General features: G+C 41.1%; 2 protein-coding genes across 2 annotated transcripts in view; both read left to right on the top strand.

Moving 5' to 3' along the window:
* LOC309565783 (extracellular calcium-sensing receptor-like) overlaps positions 1-13,224 on the top strand; it is a gene marked incomplete at both ends in the record, with an annotated part of 15,399 nt that extends 2,175 nt beyond the window's left edge. Inside the window, 2 exons of the mRNA XM_082270774.1 lie at positions 12,818-13,045; positions 13,153-13,224. Of these exons, the coding sequence (XP_082126900.1) occupies positions 12,818-13,045; positions 13,153-13,224 (300 nt within the window). The remainder of the gene's footprint in view (positions 1-12,817; positions 13,046-13,152) is intronic.
* Positions 13,225-14,533: 1,309 nt separating this feature from the next.
* LOC309565690 (vomeronasal type-2 receptor 26-like) overlaps positions 14,534-20,251 on the top strand; it is a gene marked incomplete at both ends in the record, with an annotated part of 59,676 nt that continues 53,958 nt past the window's right edge. The window contains one exon of the mRNA XM_082270662.1: positions 14,534-14,546. Within this exon, the coding sequence (XP_082126788.1) occupies positions 14,534-14,546 (13 nt within the window). The remainder of the gene's footprint in view (positions 14,547-20,251) is intronic.

Here is a 20,251-nt window from a genome sequence, read left to right as displayed (position 1 = left end):
CAAAGAGTATATACTGTATTTTCTGAAAGCAGAGACCCTGGAGAAAAAAAAAAAAATATTTGCAGTTTCACATTTTTCTGTCACATGACACTAGTGCAATGGTTTACCAAATGCAGTCTTTTATTTTCAGTAAAAGTAAGAGTAAGCTAATTTTAGGGCATAACCATGTAATATACTTATCCACCTTTTTGGTAAAATAGAAAAGATGAAGTTTGAAGTTGCACTGAGTAAATAGACACTTGGAATGTCAAGCTTAAATATTACCTGCACCCTTGAAATGATAAAATGTAGTACCCTAAATTTTTTACAGGTAGTGCTTTAACCTCTTGCCAACCGCCCACCATAGTATTACTGCGGCAGGGCGGCTTGGCTGCGCAAAATCACGTAGTACTGTACTACGTAGTACTGTGTTTAGACACAGCGGGAGTCGGGCTGCAGGAAGAGCGGCGGCGATTGCCGACGGCCTCCCGCGATTGTCAGATAAACCGACAGAAGACCCGCCTGCTTATGTAAACAAAGCAGGTGAGTCTTCTGTCAGACAGGCAGGGAGAGATCAGAAGTTTCATCTAAGCTGAAACTTCAATCTCCCTGTGCCTGTCACAGAACCCTTCCCCCACACAGTAAGTAAGCATATTTAGGTACACATTAACCCCTTAGATCACCCCCAGTTTTAACCCCTTCCCTGCCAGTGTCATTTATACAATAACAGTGCAAAATATTCAGCATTGATTACTGTATTAATGTCACTGATCCCCAAAAAGTATCAAAAATGTCAGTTAGGGGTCCGATCTGTCCACCGCAATGTCGCAGTCCCGCTAAAAAAAACGCTGATCGCCAATATTACTACTGTAATAAAAACGAAATAAAAAATAAGAATTCCCAAAAATCTATCCCGTAGTTTGTAAAGGCTATAACTTTAAATTAAAATACGTTTTTTGGGATTTTTTTTTTTTTTACCAAAAATATGTAGCAGAATACAAATTAGATTTTTTACATTTTTTTGAGAATGTTTTATAGCAGAAAGTAAAAAATATGGCGTTTTTTTTTTTCAAAATTGTCACTATTTTTTTGTTTATAGCACAAAATCTAAAAACTGCAGAGGTGATCAAATACCACCAAAAGAAAGCTCTATTTGTGGGGGGGACATCAATTTTATTTGGGTACAGCTTCGCACGACCGTGAAATTTTTCCTTAAAATAATGAAGTGCCGAATCGCAAAAAATGGCCTGGTCATTAAGGGGGCAAATCCTTCCGGAGCTGAAGTGGTTAAAGGCTAAGTTCACCTTTTAAATATGATGTTACATCCATATTTAGAGCGTAACATGTTCCCTCACACTCCTATCCCTCCACTGTGACAGTTGGTAAGGAGTTCCTCTCCCCTGCAGCAGCTGCCATATTTAACCACTTTACGACTGCTCACAGTAATAAAAGAGTGGCTCGTTATCGTCTGACGACGTAGTACTACGTCGTCAGACACTTCCCCTTCTGGGAGGTGCTTGCGCGCCGCCGGAGGCTCGCTCCCGCTGTTTTCATTCACAGCGGGAGTCGGGCCAGGGGAGGAGCAGCGGCGATCGCCGCTGCTCTTACCCGATCGTCGGGGATCAAGTCTGGAGATCCGCCCGCTGTGTGTAAACACAGCGGGCGGATCTCCATAGTGACAGGGAGTGACAGATCGGAGTGTTCAGCATAGCTGGACATCCGATCTGTCCATGACTCACTCAGTCACCTCCCCCCCTACACGTCAGTAAGCACCAGGCATACATTAACCCCTCCCTCTCCAATAAAATTAACCCCTTCCCTGCCAGTGTCATTTTTACAGTAACAGTGCATATATACAGCACTGATTACTGCAGTAATGTCACTGGTACCCCCAAAAGTGTCAAAAATGTCAGTCAAGGGTCCGATCTGTCCGCCGCAATGTCGCAGTCCCGCAAAAAAAATCGCAGATCGCCACCATTACGCGTTAAAAAAAAACACCAAAAATGACAGAAATCTTTCCCCGTTAGTAAACGCAATAACTTTTGCGCAAACCAATCAAAATACGCTTATTGCGATTTTTTTTACCAAACATAGGTAGCAGAAAACAAATTGGCCAAAAATTTAAAAAAAAAATTGGTTTTTACATCTTTTTTGGGGGGAATTTCATATAAAAAAATGTTAAAAATATTGTTATTTTTTCAAAATAAACGCTTTTTTTGTTTATAGCGCAAAAAGTAAAAATCGCACAGGTGATCAAATACCACCAAAAGAAAGCTCTGTTTGTGGGAAAAAAAGGACGTAAATTTCGTTTGGGTACGGCATCGCACGACCGCGCAATTGTCAGTTGAATTCGCACAGCGCCGAATCGCAAAAAGTGGCCTGGACGGAAGACAGCAAAATCCTCCGGTGGTAAAGTGGTTAAAAGCAACATGGCTGTGCGGCGCTCTGTCTGCACAGCCCCGCCATTCATTCACAGGAATGAATAAACTACGCAGCAGCACCACAGCAGGCAGACTTGTATTATCAATGGACTGGAAGCGTGCTAAATAGTGTGCTCATAGTCCATTCAAAAATCCTCTAGATTTCTAACAGAAAGCCTGTAAAGATGTATGGACAGAAAGCTGAAGGACTTTTCTATAGGACCCTGACATTGCACTCATGAACCACTGATACCAGATATCTGATAAGAGGCCTAGAATTATTGTTCTCACTCCAGCATGCATGCTGATAAATAACATGTAGCGCAATAAGTTTTCATACCCCGACTCACGTGTTTATGTATGTGCGTGTTTGTGGAGTGGGGGGGGCTTCATTTTTTAATTTTTTATTTTTTTTTAGGGGGTTTAAGTGCTTGGATGTAACTTTATTTTCTCACACTTTATTTTTTATCACATGGGGACAAAACATCTCCTATATGATACTTTTATGGAGACAAATTATTTTTAACTAGACCTCTGATGTCTCCCCTGACCTCTGTTAAACTATGGAGTGCAGATCACGCTCCATTAGCTTCTTCCTCAGCCAGTGTGGTAGCAGAACATCAAGGTGACACCTAACTATCACTTCTGGATTAAAAATAGGTAGGGAAGATCAACAAACAGATGTTCACTGGTCGCCTTTACTGGAAGCTGCCATTGCTGAATTTAACTGATTTACTGAAGTCAGACTCAACAAGATACAGTATCTTTAGGTTTTTGGGGTAAACGTGCAATAGTGTCCAATGGTTTTCTCATTTCAGAGTCACTTTAAGCTCTTGGCACCGAGCGTACGCAAATACGCAGCCTCTTGGCGGGTGGGGCCTTGGTGCCCAGCAGACGCAAGTTGTGATTGGGAACTTTCCATTAGCTGTCGGTAACTGTGCCCGGGAGTGCACAGGGCGCACACATTCGGCACAGCTCTTTTTGCACTAATGCACGCAAATATGCAGTTGCTCAGCGCTGAGAGGCTGCATATTTGCTATATATTAGATTTCTGATCTTGTGACCACTGTGACAGGCAAATCAGGGCAGTCGCATGACCATAAGCCCCGCCTCCCAGAATTCTAAACCCTTTTAAGGGCTGGCAAGCTCTGGTTTCAAGGGGTTAAAGAGTGCTCAACCAGCATGATGGAATACTATTTAACCACTTTAGCCCCGGAAGATTTGGCTGCTCAAAGACCAGGCCCTATTTTGTGATTCGGCACTGCGTGAATTTAACGGACAATTGCACGGTCGTGCGATGCTGTACCTAAACGACATTGATGTCCTTTTTTTTACCACAAATAGAGCTTTCTTTTGGTGGTATTTGATCACCTGTGCAATTTTTATTTTTTGTGCTATAAACAAAAAAAGAGCCTCAATTTTGAAAAAATAACAATATTTTTCACATTTTTTTTTATATGAAATTCTAAAAAAAAATGTAAAAATCTAAATTTTTTAAAATTTTAGGCCAATTTGTTTTCTGCTACATATTTTTGGTATAAAAAAAAATCACAATAAGCGTATTTTGATTGGTTTGCACAAAAGTTATTGCGTTTACTACTTACGGGAAAGATTTGTCATTTTTATTGTTTTCTTTTTAAATAGTAATGGCGGCGATCTGCGATTTTTTTGGGGGGGACTGCAACATTGCGGCGGACAGATCGGACCCCTGACTGACATTTTTGACACTTTTGGGGGTACCAGTGACATTACTACAGTAATCAGTGCTATAATTATGCACTGTTACTGTAAAAATGACACTGACAGGGAAGGGGTTAACTTTACTGGTGATGAAGGGGTTAAGTGTGTCCCTAGGGGCGTGATTCTAACCATCAAGGGGCATGGCTAGTGATGTAATCTCAGAGACATACGTTCCTACATAGCAGGATTGCTTTAGTGAGAATGACAGACGGGTGTGTTTACATCAGCCGTCTGTCCTTCTCTCGCTGCAACGGGAGATCGCAAGATGCCGGAGATCATCGGAGCCGTCTGTCACATGCACTGACTCCCCAGCCGATGGGCGGGGGCAGGGGCGTGCCTCCGGCGGCGCTTGCCCCCCCCTAGCTCCTCCCAGGCTATCGCCGTACATGTACGGCACTTTGCCTGGGAGCGCCAGACTGCCGCCGTACAACTGCGGCGGGGGGGCCCGCAAGCGGTTAAGAAGTCCAAGCTGATATTTTGGTTCTGAGTACACTGGGAGGAATTTGAAGTCATCTTGAGGAATCTGACTAGGAGTGGTGTTCTGCCATGGTTTTCCTTTTTTACATTAGTTATTCCATTCAATCACCTCAAGCACTGGCTTTTTCACCACCTTCTTGCCTAGGTAATTTTTTTCAGTTTTCAGCATTGTCACATTTTGAATGACAGTTACTCAGGCATGGAACACTGTACCCACATTACATTTTTTTTTATCATTTAGACAGACAGATCATTTTTAGACATATAGAGCTTTATTTTGGTGGTATTTAATCACCACTGGGTTTTTATTTATTTTTTTATATAAATTAAAAAAAAAAAAAGATTTTGAAAAAAAAAATCTTTATTTCTGTTATAACATTTTGCAAATAAATATTTAGGCCAAAATGTATTCTGCTAATTTTCTTTGGTACTTTGGTAAAAAATAATCTATATCAGTATATATTTTTTAGTCTGTGTGAAAGTTATAGAGTTTACATATTATGGTAACTATATTTGAAAATTGATCAATCCTGATGTATTGATTGCCTATTTAATTTCTTAAGGCCTTAAAATGCCAGGACAGCAAAAATACACCCCCAAATGACCCCTTTTCTAAATGCAGACAGTCAAAGGTATATAGTAAGAGGAATGTTTTTTATTTAACTTATCATTTTTTTTAAATAGTATTTTATTAAGGATTTTCCAAAGGTTACATAAAACGAAACATGTGAACGTGATCAAAAGGTTAATGCAGCGTTAAACCTTATAATTTTTTTTGTTACAAATTTTTGGAAAATTAAGATTTTTAATGACATGTTTTTTTTTTTTTTCCCACAAAGTTTCTAATTCTTACAGACAACATAGACATCCTTACAATTACATTCCAAAACACACTCTGCTATGCATCCCAAGTATGGGGATACCACATGTGTGAGACTTTTTCACAGACTAGATGCATAGAGAGATCCAAACTCCAAGGAGTACCTTTGGTCTTTTAAGGAGCATAAATTAATCCTCTAATTTCCTATCTATCATATTTCTTGAGTCCCTAAAGTGCCAGGACAGGAGAAACTACCACAAATTCTTTTAAAAATGTATTCATTTTTGCTACCAGTTTTTGGGAAATGCAGGCAAAAAAAATTATGAAAATTTCACTTTTTTTTTTTTTATTTACACAAAGCTGTCAATTAATAAGATATTTCTAACACACATCACAGACATACTTAGAATTACACCCCAAAATACATTCTCCTCCTCCTGAGTATGGGGATACCATATGTGTGAGACTTTTTCACAGCCTGGCCACACAAGGGGCTTAAATTACACATCTAATTTCTCACTGACTACATATCGCAATCTTGGAGGCCCTGGAGATTCAGGACAGTGGAACACCCACAAACTGACCATATTTTGGAAAGTAAATACTTCATTTTTTTGTCACAAGTTTTTGCAGAATAAGAATGAAAATGTTTATACAGAAAGTTTCAATAATTGAGATATTTCTAACACACAATTAGGGCATGCTTAGAATTATACCCCAAAACACATTCTGCTACTCCTCCCAAGTATGATGATGCCACATTTGTAAAACTGTTTCACAGCCTAGCAACACAGAGAGACCCAAAATCCCAGGAGCAACTTCAGGCTTTCTAGGGGCATAAGCTATGCATCTAATTTCCCGACTACCTACTGTATCATCTTTTTGGGGGTTCTGAAGCACCTGGACAGTGGAAACTCCCACAAAATGACCACATTTTGGAAAGCAAACACCTGATGTGTTTTCTAAGAAGCATGGTGAGTCTTTTGAAGACTTCATTTTTTTTTTGCCACAGTGTTTGTAAAATGCAGAAGTAAAATTTAACCACTTAAGGACCAGGCCTATTTCTGACACACGTTGTTTATAAGTTAAAATCCATATTTTTTGCTAGAAAATTACTTAGAACCCCCAAACATTATATAACATTTTTAGCAAACACTCTGGAGAATATTTTTTTAAAATTCGTTTATTGAAACAAAAATATAAGGCACATTACAAGCCACCAGATAAACACAGTAAGCATTAACAATGTAAAAGTAGGAAACAGAGCTCTCGGCCAATTCAGACAGCATGGAATAACAGGACAATAACATAATGGAACATGGGGGCGTATAGCCCCTGATACTTAAACAGAAGCATTCCGACCCCCTAGAACCCAGCACACAAGAAAATATGGTACCAAGTGTAAAGTCAGGAGCCCAAGGGCCATCGCGGGGCAGACCCCCATCACCACCGGCATCCAACACATGGCCGGTATCAGGCGCGCGGGGGGGCGCCCCCCAACGGTCCCCTAAGAACTCCTCAGGGGCAGGGGGGGATCGACACCAGTACGTCCGTCTGGGAGCAAGATGTGGATCCTGACAGATAAGCAGAGAAATATGCCTGCAAGACTCTGGAGAATATAATGGTGGTCGTTTTTGATATATTTTTTGTCACGTGGTATTTGTGCAGCGGCCTTTAAAATGCAATTTTTTTGGGGGAAAAATACATTTTACTGCATTTAAAAAAAATTTGCAATAAAGTTGGTCTAATTTTTTTTGTATATTGTAAAAGATGATGTCACGCAGAGTAAATATATATGTAACATGTTACGATTTAAAATTGCGCACAGTCGTGGAATGGCGACAAACTACGATACTTAAAAATCTCCATAGGCGATGCTTTAAAAAATTTTAACGGTTTCCAGTTTAGAGTTGCAGAGTAGCTTCTTTTTTAGAATTATTGATTTTGCTCTGGAGATCATGGCAATAACACACATGTGTGGTTGGAACACCGTTTTCATTTGCGGACGTGACTTATGTATGCGTTTTCTTTCATGTGTGAGCTCACGGTGACAGGGGCGCTTTAAAAAAATGTTTTTTTTCCTATTTATTTTATAATTTTTATTATTTTTAGCACTGTTTTTTAACCACTTAAGCCCCAAGCCTATTTTTGACACTTTTTGTTTACAAGTAAAATCAGTATTTTTTGCTAGAAAACTACTTAAAACCCCCAAACATTATATATATTTTTTTAGCAAAGACTCTGTAGAATAAAATGGTGGTCATTGCAATATTTTTTGTCACGCGGTATTTGCGCAGGGGTCTTTCAAACGCAATTTTTTGGGAAAAATTGCGAAAAATCACATTTCAATGCATTTAAAAAATACTAAACAGTAAAGTTAGCCCATTTTTTTGTATATTGTGAAAGATGATGTCACGCCGAGTAAATAGATACCCAACATGTTACGGTTTAAAATTGCGCACACCAGCGGAATGGCGACAAACTAGGGCCAATAAAAATCTCTATAGGCGACGAATTTAAAAACTTTTAACAGTTACCAGTTTGAAGTTAGAGTGTAGCTCTCTTTTTATTGCTCACGCTCTGGCGATCGTGGCGATACCTCACATGTGTGGTTTGAACAGCGATTTAATTTGTGGCGCGACTTCAGTATACGTTTTCTTTCGTGTGCGAGCTAACGGCGACGGGGGCGGCTACAATTTTTTTTCCTAATTATTTATTTATTTATTTTTTAATTTCAACACAGGTTTTTAAAACAAAAAATCTGATCACTTCTATTGCTGTCACAAGCAGTTTAAACATCCCTTGTGACAGCAATATGCAGTGACAGGTACTCTTTATGGAGGGATCGGGGGTCTAAAAGACCCTCGACCCCTCCACTGTACTTCCATGTATTCAAAACGCCGAAAACTGCATTTTTTAATACATTCACTTTTTAAAACTGCTGCCTTTAGCAGCCGAGAAACACCGGATGTGATGTCATGGACGCCGCCTCCGGGTTACGTCATCGGAGACCCGATTGAAGCCGCTTCCGGCTTTTATCAGGACTCCATCCTGGTTCCTCGGGTCTCCCGGTGGGACGGGGGACCTGGGCAGAGCCGCGGAAGGCAGGGAAGACGTCCCCTTCCGCTCGCCGGGGTAACGATTGAGCGGCTCCCGAGCCACATCGGTCATTACTGCTGGAAAACTGACCGCCGGCAAACGGTACCAGGATGATGCCTCTAGCTAGAGGCATCACCCCGGTACAACCACGAAAAGTCAGCCGATATAGGTCTACGTGGCTGGTCATTAAGTGGTTAAATATAATAACAGATGGAAGACCTCTCCCTGACACGTGGGTTAACAGACATGTATATCACCTGACTGAGTTTCCCCACACATCACTCTGCCTGAATACACAACATACATGTCCTTTCTGTGGTGGTTTATGGCTCCTTCGTTACCCCCTCCACCTACTAAAGTATCCCCCTCTCATAATGGAGATACATTAGTAGGACTCATCGGACTTCAGTGTGAGTGGGGCTTGGGAATCTTACCTCTGGAGGGCCCCCCGCAAGGTCCATCTTCCCTTCCACCCTGTTTTTTTTTTTTTCCTTGTTGGGATGACGGAGTCTGATTCTTGGAAAATCTCACTCAATTAGAAGGATTCCTTTGACCTTAGTATAACTTTTGAAATTCCCCACACTATGGATAGCATGCCCTCTGCCACTATATCAGATACACCCGTCCCTGTCCAGGAACCAGACTCTGCCGGTTTACTCCCTCTTTCCTCTACATTACTTTTCCACCTCAGTAGCTGCTCATATTTGGTGTTTCACATATCTACATGTTTCTTTGTCACATATGTCCCTATGTTTCTTTGTCACATATTTCTTTGTCCACATATGTCCTGGGGTGGCACCCCAGGAAGAGACAGGATCAGGCTGGAAGGACCAGACTGAAGAAGCGTAGTCAGGATGGTAGGGGAAGTCATACACAGTAAGGCAAGCCAAGGAGTAGGCAGGTGCATGGTCAAGAACAGAGCCAAGGTCATTCTAAAGAGCACAGTGGAGCAAGCAGAAGAATAGGTGAGAGCAAGCCAGGGTCATGCACAGTAGAATAAGGGAAGCAAAGTCCTTAGAGCAAGCTGGGGTCAAAACCATGGATCAGGCAGCAGGGAAGTCCAGAGGCGAGCCAGGTCAGTAATAGGTAATCCAAGGAACACATGAGCAAGGAGTACTGGTAGCTGAAGATCATCCAGCAAAGTCTGAGTGCAGCCACTATCCTTATATAAGGCATTTGGCACCAGTTCTGGCAGCAAGTGAGCATGACCATGGCCATGTAAAGTATTGGCAACTATGCTAGATCCTTTCCTCAGCACATTCACATTTTTATTCAGCTGTCTCCTTTTCAGCACATGTTCATGTTTGTTCGAATAAAACCCTGACAGTCCACTTTCCAAAAGGGGTCCTATGGGTGATATTTTGTATTGTCCTGACATTTTAGGGACTCAAGAAATCAGATAGGCCATCAGTACATCAGAATTGATCAATTTACAAATATCTACAATATATCATAGCTTGAAGATACTACTGTATAACCTTCTCACAGATCAATTAATATACACTTATTAGGACTTTTTCATAAAGACATGTAGCAGAATACAGTACATTTTGGGCTTAAATTTATGATGAAATTTTATTTTAATGGACATATTTTATCCAAAGTAGAAAATATTGTTTTGTTTGTTTGTTTTTTTTTTTTTTCAAAATGTTTGGTCTTTTTTTATTTACATAGCAAAAAAAAACAGTGGGTATCAAATACCTCCAAAAGGAAGCTCTATTTAGGTGAAAAAATATATATACATTTCATTTTCATGGTCATTAACCCCCATGGCGGTAAGCCCGAGCGTGACTCGGGGTGGATTTTTTAGTGCAGGATCGGTATCCCCAAGTCACGCTCGGGGTGAATGTGCAGAGAGCGCAGCGGTGTCTCTTACCTTCTCCTGGCGATCCAGCGATGATCTCTCATTGCTGTGACCGCCAGCCGAGAGTCCCGCCGCTCGTCTGTCCTCCGTCGGTGTGATGACTTCCTAGTTCCCTTCCCTGCAGCAGCAGGGAAATTCAAAAAACGTTGCACAAAACACAAACACATAACACATTTTATATTTTATATATATATATATATATATATACATATACCTATATACACACATACATATATATATATATATATATATATATATATATATATATATATATATATATATATACAGTGGGTACGGAAAGTATTCAGACCCCCTTAAATTTTTCACTCTTTGTTATATTGCAGCCATTTGCTAAAATCATTTAAGTTCATTCTTCTTCCTCATGAATGTACACATAGCACCCCATACTGACACAAAAACACAGAATTGTTGGGATTGTTGCAGATTTATTAAAAAAGAAAAACTGAAATATCACATGGTCCTAAGTATTCAGACCCTTTGATGTGACACTCATATATTTAACTCAGGTGCTTTCCATTTCTTCTGATCATCCTTGAGATGGTTCTACACCTTCATTTGAGTCCAGCTGTGTTTGATTATACTGATTGGACTTGATTAGGAAAGCCACACACCTGTCTATATAAGACCTTCCAGATCACAATGCATGTCAGAGCAAATGAGAATCATGAGGTCAAAGGAACTGCCTGAAGAGCTCAGAGACAGAATTGTGGCAAGGCACAGATCTGGCCAAGGTTACAAAAAGATTTCTGCTGCACTTAAGGTTCCTAAGAGCACAGTGGCCTCCATAATCCTCACATGGAAGACGTTTGGGACGACCAGAACCCTTCCTAGAGCTGGCCGTCCGGCCAAAATGAGCTATCAGGGGAGAAGAGCCTTGGTGAGAGAGGTAAAGAAGAACCCAAAGATCACTGTGGCTGAGCTCCAGAGATGCAGTCAGGAGATGGGAGAAAGTTGTAGAAAGTCAACCATCACTGCAGCCCTCCACCAGTCAGGGCTTTATGGCAGAGTGGCCCGACGGAAGCCTCTCCTCAGTGTAAGACACATGAAAGCCTGCATGGAGTTCGCTAAAAAACACCTGAAGGACTCCAAGATGGTGAGAAATAAGATTCTCTGGTCTGAGACCAAAATAGAACTTTTTGGCCTTAATTCTAAGTGGTATGTGTGGAGAAAACCAGGCACTGCTCATCACCTGTCCAATACAGTCCCAACAGTGAAGCATGGTGGTGGCATCATCATGCTGTGGGGGTGTTTTTCAGCTGCAGGGACAGGACGACTGGTTGCAATAGAGGGAAAGATGAATGCGGCCAAGTACAGGGATATCCTGGACAAAAACCTTCTCCAGAGTGCTCTGGACCTCAGACTGGGCCGAAGGTTTACCTTCCAACAAGACAATGACCCTAAGCACACAGCTAAAATAACGAAGGAGTGGCTTCACAACAACTCCGTGACTGTTCTTGAATGGCCCAGCCAGAGCCCTGACTTAAACCCAATTGAGCATCTCTGGAGAGACCTAAAAATGGCTGTCCACCAACGTTTACCATCCAACCTGACAGAACTGGAGAGGATCTGCAAGGAGGAATGGCAGAGGATCCCCAAATCCAGGTGTGAAAAACTTGTTGCATCTTTCCCAAAAAGACTCCTGGCTGTATTAGATCAAAAGGGGGCTTCTACTAAATACTGAGCAAAGGGTCTGAATACTTAGGACCATGTGATATTTCAGTTTTTCTTTTTTAATAAACCTGCAACAATGTCAACAATTCTGTGTTTTTCTGTCAGTATGGGGTGCTATGTGTACATTCACGAGGAAGAAGAATGAACCTAAATGATTTTAGCAAATGGCTGCAATATAACAAAGAGTGAAAAACTTAAGGGGGTCTGAATACTTTCCGTACCCACTGTATATATATATATATATATATATATATATATATATATATATATATATTATTGATTCGATTTTAATTATATACTGTATATATATATATATATATATATATATATATATATATATACACACACACACACACACATATATATATATATAATATATAACGCATGAATTATTATCTAATCAATAATATAATTTTATTATATATATTATATATTATATAATAAAATTATATTATTGATTCGATTATAATTCATGCGTTTGTGTTTCAAATTTATCACATCTGGGATGTCTACTAGACTCTTGTTTTGGTCAGGTTTAAGTCAGTAATTACTAAGAATTGTAGGCCTATAATACATAACGCCAAATTTCCATGAAAAGAATTGTACCGCTTTTGGTATATAATTCCTGACATAATCATACCGCCAGGGAGGTTAAGGGGGTAAAACCCTCGTGAGCTCAAGTGGATATACTTGTTACTTATAATAATTTCTGTAATTGTTTTCAAGCTTTCTCGCTATGTAAAAGAAGTACAATACAAGGATCCTAATGCCCAAGTAATGTTTTTCAATAATAAAGGAGAATTGCCCAGCCCACTGGAAATCGTAAATTGTATAATACAAACAGAAGGTAGAAGTGGCATCTATTGCATGCACGTGGGTCACTTTGATGGGTCCCTTTCAGATTATCAGCAACTTACATTAAAAACAGAGCGAATATCATGGAAAGATGACAAGGTGAGTCACACTGGTGAAGCTGATTCAGAACAAAAAGCATACTAGTTTTGAGCCTAAAGCCCATCTCCAGACAAATTCTAATTCCCCTCCTCACATTATGTTTTTAGACAGCCAAAATCTGCCCTGACTCATTCTATGGTGGTAAGATTAAGGTGGCTGTGCTAGATGTGTGGATATAAATGCCGAGATATTTTCCCCTCACTCATAACTGAAAAAGTGGATAAAATACAAAAAATCTTCTTCATTACAGAACAAGTCTAGTTGTATGTGACTGACCACTACTAGCGAACCCCCTCCTCATCACATAGACCAGGATGTAGACAAAGAGGAACACCAACTTCTGTTCACATAAATAGATATAAGACTTTAGACCAGAATGACCACCAATAGTATTCATGGCCAGAGTCTTCCCAAGCCATCTGAATTTCCCCATTTCAGAAAATGGAAGTATACAGTTAAAAAAAAACAAAAAACAATAAACCACCTGAATTTCTACATGAGTGGTTCCTAAAATGTTATCAAAATTAAAAACAATCTAGTACCAAAATAGCACACCCAGCATTTTACATCATGTCATATATACTGGTAGACAACTAGTTGAAACAATCAAAGTCCTTCCTAGAAAAATATTAAGAATGTCTGAACTTCTTAGATAGTAACTACCAGAAAAAAAATAATTATTAGACTCCGTTACCCAAATCAATGGGAGGCTTGAGGTGTGGCTTAATGGTGTCCCACCCAATTGGTAGAGCCTATTCTACTAAAGAATGTTCTGTTCATGTGACTTAAGCCATGATCAAAATACATTGGGTGGGTTTTGGATGAAGAATTGTAAGTATGCATGAAGACAAAAAGAGCCACAAAAGCATATTTAACCACTTAAGGACTGCCCGCCGCAGATTTACTGTGGCAGGCAGCCCTTCCTGCGTGAACTAACGTAACTGTACGTCGGTCGCGCGCCTGCAGCTAGGGGGGCGAGACTGCGCCTGCGGCGGCACCCTCCCGCCCCTACTCGGCAGCGGTGATTCCGATGCACGGGGCCGGCGACTCCGATTGCTGCCGGGCACCCGTGATCGCTCCCTGCTGAGAGAGAAGGACAGGCAGCTGTTGTAAACGTTTTTCTCTCTGGAATGATTACAGAGCGCCTGTGATCCTTCTATATAGGAACACAGGTCTGTGTGATCATTTCAAAAGCTCAACCCCCATACATTTAGAATCACTCCCCTAGGCTAACATTTAACCCCATGATCACCCACTGTGTTAACCTCTTCCCTGTCAGTGTCATTATTACATTTATCGCATCTACTAACTACGGAAAAGATTTATGTCATTCTTATTGTTTTTTTTTTACTAGTAATGGTGGCGATCTGCGATTTTTAGCGGGACTGCAACAGATCAGACCCACAACTGACATTTTTGACACTTTTGGGGGGACCAGTGACATTACTGCAGTAATCAGTGCTAAAAATATGCACTGTTACTTTAATAATGACACTGGCAGGTAAGGGGTTACCCAGGGGCGATGGAAGGATTACATTTCAGCCTAGGGGGTGTTTTCTAACTGTGTGGGGGTCTGGTTTATGGAATCAGCACAGAGAGTTCCAAAATAGGAGGAACACAGGAGTAGAGATGAATGAACATCGGCCGGGGCGGTTCGCGAACGTCAGACGCAAATTTTCTCAAAAGTCTGCGAACCGCAAGTTCGCGGCGGGCCCCATTGACTTTAATGGGAGGCGAACTTTAAAAACCTTTAGGTCATATTTGCAGCCACAAAAGACGTACTAACTGTGCACAAATAGTCCCAACAAATGGACAATGTCATAACAGAAGTATTACAATTGAAAAAGTTGCCCTAATTTTTTTTTTTTTTTACAGCAAAAAATATCTTTTTTTTTTCATAAATCAGCCAGAAATGACAGCAGCCGGTAAATAAAGTGTCTAATACATTTAGGGTCCATTCACACATCTGTAATATTGGTCTGCATCCATTCCACAATTTGGCGGAACCTTTACAGACCCATTGTTTTTCATTTCCAGTCTGAAAAATTAGGAATTCACAGGATACAGAAGTAAGTGTCGGCAATTCCAGGCCTCAAAAATTAGCCCACATGCATTTACCTGACAGCTAAGAACGTAGTATTTGATGGCTGGTGGTACAGTAGGCATTCACAGGATACAGAAGTGTCGGCCTGTATAGGCCCCCAAAAAATAGCTCACGTGGGTTGAACTGACAGCAAAGAACAAAGTGTTTGATGGCTAGAGGTACATTAATCATTCACACAGTATACAGAAGTGTCGGCCTGTATAGGCTGCAAAAATTAGCTCACATGGGTTTAACTGACAGCAAAGAATGTAGTATTTGATGGCTAGAGGTACAGTAGTCATTCACAGTATACAGAAGTAAGTGTAGGCCTGTAAAGGCCCCAAAAATTAGCCCACATGGGTTTAAATGAAAGCAAAGAACGTAGTGTATTTGACGGCTGGAGGTACAGTAGGCGTTCACAGGATACAGAAGCATCGGCCTGTATAGGCCCCAAAAATTATCTCACATGGGTTGATCTGACAGCAAATAGCTTTGTATGTGATGGCTGGAGGTACAGTAGGCATTCACACAGTATACAGAAGTAAGTGTCGGCCTGTACAGGCTCCAAAAATTAGCTCACATGGGTTTAACTGACAGCAAAGAACTTAGTATTTGATGGCTAGAGGTACAGTAGGCGTTCACAGGATACAGAAGTATCGGCCTGTATAGGGACCAAAAATTAGCTCACATGGGTTGAACTGACAGCAAAGAACGTAGTATTTGATGGCTGGAGGTACAGAAGGCATTCACAGTATACAGAAGTAAGTGTCGGCCTGTATATGCTCCAAAAATTAGCCCACATGGGTTTAACTGACAGCAAAGAATGTAGTGTATTTGATGGCTGGAGCTACAGTAGGCATTCACAGTGTACAGAAGTAAGTGTCGGCCTGTATAGGCCCCAACAATTAGCTCACATGGGTTGAACTGACAACGAAGAACTTAGTATTTTATGGCTAGAGGTGCATTAGGCATTCACTCAGTATACAGAAGTAAGTGTCGGCCTGTATAGGCTGCTAAAATTAGCTCACATGGGTTGAACTGACAGCAAAGAATGTAGTATTTGATGGCTGGAGGTACAGTAGGCATTCACAGTATACAGAAGTAAGTGTCGGCATCTGTATAGGCTCCAAAAATTAGCCCACATGGGTTTAGCTGACAGCAAAGAATGTAGTGTATTTGATGGCGTGAGCTACAGTAGGCATTCACAGTATACAGAAGTAAGTGTCGGCCTGTATAGGCCCCAACAATTAGCTCACATGAGTTGAACTGACAGCAAAGAAATTAGTATTTAATGGCTGGAGGTACATTAGGCATTCACACAGTATATAGAAGTAAATGTTGGCCTGTACAGGCTGCAAAAATTAGCTCACATGGGTTGCACTGACAGCAAAGAACGTAGTATTTGATGGCTAGAGGTACAGTAGGCATTCACAGTATACAGAAGTAAGTGTCGGCCTGTATAGGCTCCAAAAATTAGCTCACATGGGTTGAACTGACAGCAAAGAACTTAGTATTTGATAGCTAGAGGTACATTGGGCATTCACACAGTATACAGAAGTAAGTGTCGGCCTGTACAGGCTCCAAAAATTAGCTCACATGGGTTTAACTGACAGCAAAGAATGTAGTGAATTTGATGGCTGGAGCTACAGTAGGCATTCACAGTGTACAGAAGTAAGTGTCGGCCTGTATAGGCCCCAACAATTAGCTCACATTGGTTGAACTGACAGCAAAGAACTTAGTATTTAATGGCTGGAGGTACATTAGGCATTCACACAGTATATAGAAGTAAGTGTCGGCCTGTACAGGCTGCAAAAATTAGCTCACATGGGTTGCACTGACAGCAAAGAACGTAGTATTAGATGGCTAGAGGTACAGTAGGCATTCACAGTATACAGAAGTAAGTGTTGGCCTGTATATGCTCCAAAAATTAGCCCACATGGGTTTAACTGACAGCAAAGAACATAGTATTTGATGGCTAGAGGTACAGTAGGCATTCACAGTATACAGAAGTAAGTGTCGGCCGGTATAGGCTCCAAAAATTAGCTCACATGGGTTTAACTGACAGCAAAGAACGTAGTATTTGATGGCTAGAGGTACAGTAGGCATTCACAGTATACAGAAGTAAGTGTCGGCCGGTATAGACTCCAAAAGTTAGCTCACATGGGTTTAACTGACAGCAAAGAACTTAGTTTTTGATGGCTAGAGGTACAGTAGGCATTCACAGGATACACAAGTTTCGGCCTGTATAGGCCCCAAAAATTAGCTCACATGGGTTGAACTGACAGCAAAGAACGTAGTATTTGATGGCTGGAGGTACAGTAGGCATTCACAGTATACAGAAGTAAGTGTCGGCCTGTATATGCTCCAAAAAATAGCCTACATGGGTTTAACTGACAGCAAAGAATGTAGTGAATTTGATGGCTGGAGCTACAGTAGGCATTCACAGTGTACAGAAGTAAGTGTCGGCCTGTATAGGCCCCAACAATTAGCTCACATTGGTTGAACTGACAGCAAAGAACTTAGTATTTAATGGCTGGAGGTACATTAGGCATTCACACAGTATATAGAAGTAAGTGTCGGCCTGTACAGGCTGCAAAAATTAGCTCACATGGGTTGCACTGACAGCAAAGAACGTAGTATTAGATGGCTAGAGGTACAGTAGGCATTCACAGTATACAGAAGTAAGTGTCGGCCTGTATAGGCTCCAAAAATTAGCTCACATGGGTTGAACTGACAGCAAAGAACTTAGTATTTGATAGCTAGAGGTACATTGGGCATTCACACAGTATACAGAAGTAAGTGTCAGCCTGTACAGGCTCCAAAAATTAGCTCACATGGGTTTAACTGACAGCAATGAACTTAGTATTTGATGGCTAGAGGTACAGTAGGCGTTCACAGGATACAGAAGTGTTGGCCTGTATAGGGACCAAAAATTAGCTCACATGGGTTGAACTGACAGCAAAGAACGTAGTATATAATGGCTGGAGGTACAGTAGGCATTCACAGTATACAGAAGTAAGTGTCGGCCTGTATATGCTCCAAAAATTAGCCCACATGGGTTTAACTGACAGCACAGAATGTAGTGTATTTGATGGCTGGAGCTAGAGTAGGCATTCACAGTATACAGAAGTAAGTGTCGGCCTGTATAGGCCCCAACAATTAGCTCACATGGGTTGAACTGACAGCAAAGAACTTAGTATTTAATGGCTGGAGGTACATTATGCATTCACACAGTATACAGAAGTAAGTGTCGGCCTGTACAGGCTGCAAAAATTAGCTCACATGGGTTGCACTGACAGCAAAGAACATAGTATTTGATGGCTAGAGGTACAGTAGGCATTCACAGTATACAGAAGTAAATGTCGGCCTGTATAGGCTCCAAAAATTAGCTCACATCGGTTGAACTGACAGCAAAGAACGTAGTATTTGATGGATGGAGGTACAGTAGGCATTCACAGTATACAGAAGTAAGTGTTGGCCTGTATATGCTCCAAAAATTAGCCCACATGGGTTTAACTGACAGCAACGAACATAGTATTTGATGGCTAGAGGTACAGTAGGCATTCACAGTATACAGAAGTAAGTGTCGGCCGGTATAGGCTCCAAAAATTAGCTCACATGGGTTTAACTGACAGCAAAGAACTTAGTTTTTGATGGCTAGAGGTACAGTAGGCATTCACAGGATACACAAGTTTCGGCCTGTATAGGCCCCAAAAATTAGCTCACATGGGTTGAACTGACAGCAAAGAACGTAGTATTTGATGGCTGGAGGTACAGTAGGCATTCACAGTATACAGAAGTAAGTGTCGGCCTGTATATGCTCCAAAAAATAGCCCACATGGGTTTAACTGACAGCAAAGAATGTAGTGAATTTGATGGCTGGAGCTACAGTAGGCATTCACAGTGTACAGAAGTAAGTGTCGGCCTGTATAGGCCCCAACAATTAGCTCACATGGGTTGAACTGACAGCAAAGAACGTAGTATTAGATGGCTAGAGGTACAGTAGGCATTCACAGTATACAGAAGTAAGTGTCGGCCTGTATAGGCTCCAGAAATTAGCTCACATGGGTTGAACTGACAGCAAAGAACTTAGTATTTGATAGCTAGAGGTACATTGGGCATTCACACAGTATACAGAAGTAAGTGTCAGCCTGTACAGGCTCCAAAAATTAGCTCACATGGGTTTAACTGACAGCAATGAACTTAGTATTTGATGGCTAGAGGTACAGTAGGCGTTCACAGGATACAGAAGTGTTGGCCTGTATAGGGACCAAAAATTAGCTCACATGGGTTGAACTGACAGCAAAGAACGTAGTATATAATGGCTGGAGGTACAGTAGGCATTCACAGTATACAGAAGTAAGTGTCGGCCTGTATATGCTCCAAAAATTAGCCCACATGGGTTTAACTGACAGCACAGAATGTAGTGTATTTGATGGCTGGAGCTAGAGTAGGCATTCACAGTATACAGAAGTAAGTGTCGGCCTGTATAGGCCCCAACAATTAGCTCACATGGGTTGAACTGACAGCAAAGAACTTAGTATTTAATGGCTGGAGGTACATTATGCATTCACACAGTATACAGAAGTAAGTGTCGGCCTGTACAGGCTGCAAAAATTAGCTCACATGGGTTGCACTGACAGCAAAGAACATAGTATTTGATGGCTAGAGGTACAGTAGGCATTCACAGTATACAGAAGTAAATGTCGGCCTGTATAGGCTCCAAAAATTAGCTCACATCGGTTGAACTGACAGCAAAGAACGTAGTATTTGATGGATGGAGGTACAGTAGGCATTCACAGTATACAGAAGTAAGTGTTGGCCTGTATATGCTCCAAAAATTAGCCCACATGGGTTTAACTGACAGCAACGAACATAGTATTTGATGGCTAGAGGTACAGTAGGCATTCAAAGTATACAGAAGTAAGTGTCGGCCGGTATAGGCTCCAAAAATTAGCTCACATGGGTTTAACTGACAGCAAAGAACTTAGTTTTTGATGGCTAGAGGTACAGTAGGCATTCACAGGATACACAAGTTTCGGCCTGTATAGGCCCCAAAAATTAGCTCACATGGGTTGAACTGACAGCAAAGAACGTAGTATTTGATGGCTGGAGGTACAGTA

The sequence above is a fragment of the Pelophylax lessonae genome, assembly GCF_965119305.1.
Source record: "Pelophylax lessonae genome assembly, chromosome: 1".
Taxonomy (NCBI): domain Eukaryota; kingdom Metazoa; phylum Chordata; class Amphibia; order Anura; family Ranidae; genus Pelophylax; species Pelophylax lessonae.
This window is presented reverse-complemented; position numbering and strand designations above follow the sequence as displayed.